The following is a 6,480-nucleotide window of genomic DNA, read 5'->3' as shown; positions in this document are numbered from 1 at the left end:
GGCTCATGTTCAGATGCTTTTTTGAAGCAGAAAAGGTTCCATGCTAGATGATACAAACGCAAGAGGGTAGAGTTGTGAGCTCTCATCCTAGTCACGATGTTAACTTTTAGCACATACGAAAGTGTCATAGAATTCAAGGAAAAGACATATTCCTGCATTTAAGAATAATGACTTAGAATTAGAGACCAAGGGAACATTAACTATTACACAACTGAAAACAAATAAAGGCCATTCTAAACATTTGCCAGGGCTATGAGTCACTTGCTTCCTTTTAATGACAATACTAAACACAATGGAGGTGGATCTAAATAGCTAATTGAACATGCTTCTTCTGGTTTTAAGTCCACATTTTTCAAAGAGTACTCATGCCTGATTTACCAAGTGACACTGGGATATATAGCTGCTATTAACATTCTTAAAGTTAGTATGCATAAAGGAAGGGCAAGCTTGCTTTGCCTCTCTGTCTCTGTCACAGTGATGCCTTTTAGGGCTGCCATGCATCAATGTGCTTCTATGGCCTCTAGCAGGCAATAAGGGAAGAACCCAGAGCACTGCAACCCTGGAGCTGTGCTACGCGGATGCTCGCATCAGGCAGAATGGACAGGGCAGGTGTGCTCATTCAGAGTTGAATATTTGAGGGAGATATAATTATGGTTACTACACTCATCATTTAACTACCATTAAATGATACTGTGGGAACTGACACCACAACCTATAGCTAATTTCAAAATATACTAATTATGTAAGCAACTGACATGAAAAAAGATTAGTCTAAAAAGCAATACATGGAGATGGGAGGGCAAAGCAGAAATATTTTGATGGATTCTTTCTTACCTTAAGTTCATAAATATTCATTAACACACATACCTACCTCCCAGTACCTTTCACCAATGCCAAAGGTCTACATACATTTGCATAACTTAGACACACTGTAATCCACACAGATGATACTAAGAAACAAAATAATGTAGTACCTTTACTTTTACCTATGCATTTGATGAAATGGGTCCATGAAGAAAGGATTTCCAGACAAAGAGAATAAAGAGGAGAAAAACAACAAGAAGAATTATGAATATATGTAAATGCACTGCTCTCAGAAAAATAAACAAGACAAGAAAGCATAAACAATGTTTTGAAGACAAATGGAAAGGCAGTCCGTACATTCTGAGAATTCTGCCTGTTTTTGCAGGCAGGTACATGCAAGGGATTGGAAGCCCATGCTCATGTTAAAAGATTACATCAAAGAAGGATCTCAATGGCCATAGGTAGAAAAGTATCGATTGCATGGAATGTTAACAATCAGCACTCTGGAAGCCAAGAGCCAAAGCTGTCTGCAAGTTCCCAAACTGCCATGCATGGATGAAGAATGGAATCTTGATGTAGCAGATTAGCCTGGGTGTTTCAGACATTAGCTCCTGACTGCTCTCGGTGCTCCTCTACTGTAAACACTCTTCCCACATAACACTGATCAGTGAAGCGAAGGTTTCAGCCACAGTTCCTACGTCTTATTTGTTTGCAGATGTTACAGTGCAAGGGATGGAGGGAAACGAGTCACAGGAGCAAACCAACATCAAGCCAACAAATCAAAGCAGATAAAACCATGGAAAAAATAAGGTGAACAAAAGCTATGTATTTCATTTGCAGCCACATCATTTCCAAGCATCCGCCCATACTTTGCAGCGATGGTGTGAAAGCAGCTACAGAACAAGAACACACTGAAAGCAGAGTGGAAAAGGAGCAGAGCCCATACCTTGGTCGCCCATCATCAGGTGCGCCAGACCTTGAAGGGAAACAAGAGCACAGTCAGCAATAAACAAGGGAGCATGGGAAGGCAGGGTTGTCACGGTGACAAAAATGTTCAGTGACAGACATCTTGCTTCCTATGAGACATGTCTGTATCACAGAGGCAAATCGAAAACATTCTTTCAACCCTTGGTTGGAATGCTTTGGGGCAAAGAGTTATAAAACTGCAATTTAAACACCAGCACATGCTGTGCTGTGTATTCTAAGTATTAGTTAGAACAAGCAAAAATATGAGAGCCTGATTTAAATCCAACCGGTCCCTTAAACAGTGCATCTGCCCTTCTTGCCCTTTGATAACATTTGGAACATTGTCCCTATAGGGCTTGCCATGGTTCTGTGATGAAATTATATTTTATAAACACCCCAAGGAATGTCTTTAACATGGGCTGGGTCTGATCTTTTTCCTCTCTTCAAAAATGAGAAGTTTGATAATTAAATGTGGGTGGGGGTGAGGCAGGCCCTTAGTCACACTGAAATGACAATGCAGAAATGTCCCCTGGTCTGACACACGTGGCAAGTGATTATATCTGCTCAAATGCAAAACCAAGATAATTAGACATGCAGTTGAAAAGCTTGGAATTACGACACAATCATGTTTCTAAGAAACAATGGGTAAGCTTTAAATAGGTTCAATTAATTATTCACGGGAATAAAAATTATTTATTATTTTAATTAAATGTTGATTTGTGTTCATGTTCCCTTATTTATTTAAGATATACGCTGCAGACATAATGTCACCAAGAAATTTTCATGAAGATCACTATTTTTCTAAAGAAAACTGTAAATATTTTTGTTTTGATTGGTTTTGAAGCATAGTCTCAATATATAACCTAGGACAGCCTCATTCATAGCCCTCATGTCTCAGGCTCTCACAGTGCCACCATGCCCAGCCATTGGGATCATCTTAGCAAGCTCTTTTGCCACCTAAAACACTACTTTTTCTGAAAATCATGAGTCATAGGTGCTTAGTCTCAACTCAGAAATAAAGCTACAACTTTTGGGTACATTTCAAGAATTTGATATACAATTAGAGAAATGCAGTATCAAGTTTAAAAATCTGTCTTTTCAATTTCTAGTGCTGCCTCAGATATATGTGAAACTTTGAACTTGGAAACAACATGCACCAGTTGCTCCAATCTGCTTTTTCAAACTCATAAGTTTATTCTGACATCTTGGTAAGGCAGATACAACTAGAAATTGTCATATAATCACAACATAATATGGAAATTATTTTAACAGTGAAGTATGATATTTCTGGAACATAGTATTTCTAAAGTGATTTCAAAAAAATATTTAAAACATGAATAAAAATATTTTATATGGTGATTAATTCAATTATTATATGGTGAAGAAGAGGTTCATTTGTTCAGGCTTTAAAATTTTTCCATTTAATTTCATATATATATGAATGTATGTATTTCTACCTAATAACATGTTTGTATTTCTAGCATTGTTTTGTAGACTACATCAGAAAATTATCTCTGGTAAGATCTAACATTTATGGAGCCCTAAGTTTAGAAAAGAGACTTAGAAACTTGTGGTGGTTTTGACACTGCATCAAAAAGGAAATTAATAAACCCTCCAAAGACTCCTATTCCCCCTGTTCCATTTCTGCCTCTAAAGGGAGCTTGGCTGCATTCTTAAGGTTACACTGTAAACAGAGACATTAAAATTACGATTTAATAACTTTATTATAACATATCAGGGGCTTATATTCTGAGTATCTTATCAATGCCTTGCACCAAATGAGTCTGTGATTACGGAGAAGCATTTCTACTAATTAGATTGATTTTTAAAGTCCCTTAAAGATTCAAAGAGAGGAAAAAAGAATGAACATTTTACAGAACAGTTTAAAACTGCAAAGGAAAAATTTACAAATTTCAAATTCAATTAAGGGGCACAAGTGTATGTTCACAATATTAAAATTATGAGACAAAAAATCAGAAGTGATATACAACGCCAACATTTGGGCAAAATGACGTATTGTTCCTTTAGAAGTTTTCATCTATTTTGCTTGAATATCAGAATACTTCATTAATAATTATTGACTATGAAAAGATCACAAATTTGATGCTGACCTTGCTACTAATCAATGTTGTATTACAGTGAAGTCTTCTTTTCAAAGAGAAATGACCCCTTTGTCACCTCAACAACTATACTATTCTCACTTCCACTAGAGTAATTTTTCAAGAAATCCTTCATCTGTAGAAATGTAAGGATTTTATGGAATTACTGTATTTCAAACTGTTGCAGCAAAGTAGATTTATGTTAAAAGCCATCTCCTGACACATATATGTTCACACATTGCCCACAACTGTTAATGCTGTGAGTATATAATGTATATATTATGTATATTATATATGTGCTTGTACTCAGTAGGTAAAGCAAGGTGGATGTCTACAGGCTGGGCTACACAGCAACACCACTTTTTAAAAGATGTGCGGGAAAAGATGAGAAACTTGGCTGTCTATTCTCCAGCTGCACCTAATACTTTTTGTGTTTATCTTTTCAAGATTTGGTTGGTAGCATCGTGACTACTTCATTCAAGTTCTTTAACAATAAAATGTTGAAATATGCTTGTAGGAACCAATGGTAAAAATATATAACTTTCTCAAAATTCCATGATTGAGATAATCTAAGAAAACTCGAATCAGTCATCCTAGTTTTCACATACACTTATGTTATAAATATACTTACCCATGATCTCAAGGCAGAACTGTGAGCTTTCATTTCCACTGGCAATGACTTGTATTTCAATCTAAATTTATGTTTCTTTCTTATTCTCAGTGTTTTATCTATGATCTTTTATCATTTGAATCATTTGAAACAAACCAAGGAGATTAAAATGACAGAATGGTAAACATGTCCAACAGAAAAGAAACTACTTTGCTCAAAAAAAAGGAAAAAAAAAAAAGAATGGAGACAGGATCATGCACTGTGTCAGAAACTGCAAAGAAACACTTTCTTTTTTTAAATAAAAAGTAGCGCTGTATCATTTTTCCATACAGAACACTGCATTAATTATTCTAAGGCTCATATGGGCTGCTGAAATGTATTAGGCACTGGAAGTAAGATTGAAGGCATTTTTATCCCTGAGACTAGTGGGGTTGAGGGTGCATTTGTGTTCCATATGCAAAGGGATACACAACTAGAAATCAACGGATGATCAGAAAAGTCAACTTACCGTCTATATTCGAGATGTACTCTTTAATACTGAGAAATAAAAAGCAAAGGGGAGTTGGAAAATAAGGTAGAAAGCACCCACCTTCCACATTGTTGTCTTCTGAAAGCACATGACAGGGAAGGAGAGAAAAGGAAAAACATTCATTAAGCAGCATGCAGACTGGACCTTGCCTTTGCATGTCTTCCTCATGCAAGGCACCAAACACATCATGCAAGTGCTCCATCACTGTCATTCAAGGGGAAAAACAAAGCCACAGGGGAGTGGGTTCCCTCCCATTGCACAGCACTGTCAGGTCCTGAACAAAGGGCGTTTGTTAAGAAGTATTTCAATGCTCCGTGTAAAGTGAGCTGTATTGTTACTACAGGTTGCTGGCAAGGTCTTTCCAGGCAATTTTTAAAAGCTTTTTATTTTTACTCTTAGAAATTCTAAAAGGCGCCGGGCAGTGGTGGCGCATGCCTTTAATCCCAGCACTCGGGAGGCAGAGGCAGGCGGATCTTTGTGAGTTCGAGGCCAGCCTGGTCTGTAGAGCGAGATCCAGGAAAGGCGCAAAGCTACACAGAGAAACCCTGTCTTGAAAAACCAAAAAAAAAAAAAAAAAGAAATTCTAAAAGGCTCTATTTCTATATATTTATTTGAATCTCTGTAAAAGAAAGCCCATTGGTAATAGCTGTGAAATTTCACTGAAAGTTACTTTACTTCCGTCAAACGTGTTATTTCCATTGTCCCTTGGTTTTGAATGTTTCTAATAACTTCCTTATAATAATAAATACAACATAGATTTGTGCAACTAGTATCTATAATTTATTTGGTTTATTTATTATAAGGTCCAGTTTTATTATAAATGATGGTTTGCTATAATTTACTAAGATGCTGCTGAAAATATGGTGAATAGAAAAAGTGGCCATTGCAAAAGAAGCATATTAAATCTGGCTTATTGTGGTTAAGCTGAGGCTAACATTTAACAAGTTTCCTTGTGTTTTCATAAACCTATATGATATTTATATATTTATATGTATATATGCATAAACGCACTATATATATATATCCCATTTAAGTGTACAGGGCTTAAACTGATTATATTTACTGAGCAATTCTAGACTATTTAAGACATAGGACTTGGCAAATAGGACTGAAAGGGAAGGGAAGGCAGTCATAGGAAATCAGGGAAAAGCAAGATTTTAATACTTATCATAACATTTGAGTAGTTAATTATAGAGTGAAGCTCTAGTGTCATCCTTATATTTTTATATTTGTTTAATTAACTTTACATTATGCAGGGATCATTTGAACAAAAATAGTTTAAAAACTAAAGCAATATGCATGTAAGTAATCTGAGGAAAAAACTGAGTATAAATGTGCCATTTACAGTTAAAGTTTAAGTGCTATTTCTCCAGTGGATGAAGTAATCAATAAATTTAGAGTCATGATTTTGTTTGAATCATATAAGTAGAGACTGACATACACAGGTGTATTAACTCATTCTAATAGTAAGA

At 35.8% G+C, this 6,480-nt stretch overlaps 1 protein-coding gene across 1 annotated transcript in view; it reads right to left on the bottom strand.

Annotated features, from left to right (window-relative positions):
* Positions 1 to 1,697: 1,697 nt before the first annotated feature.
* The window catches only part of LOC131897339 (neurexin-1-like), a 99,810-nt gene continuing 95,027 nt past the window's right edge, over positions 1,698 to 6,480 (bottom strand). The window contains exon 2 of the mRNA XM_059248200.1: positions 1,698 to 1,780. Within this exon, the coding sequence (XP_059104183.1) occupies positions 1,698 to 1,780 (83 nt within the window). The remainder of the gene's footprint in view (positions 1,781 to 6,480) is intronic.

The sequence above is a fragment of the Peromyscus eremicus genome, chromosome 22 (genome assembly GCF_949786415.1).
Source record: "Peromyscus eremicus chromosome 22, PerEre_H2_v1, whole genome shotgun sequence".
Lineage (NCBI taxonomy): Eukaryota > Metazoa > Chordata > Mammalia > Rodentia > Cricetidae > Peromyscus > Peromyscus eremicus.
Note: the sequence above shows the minus strand (reverse complement) of the source record. Positions and strands in the feature narration are given on the sequence as shown.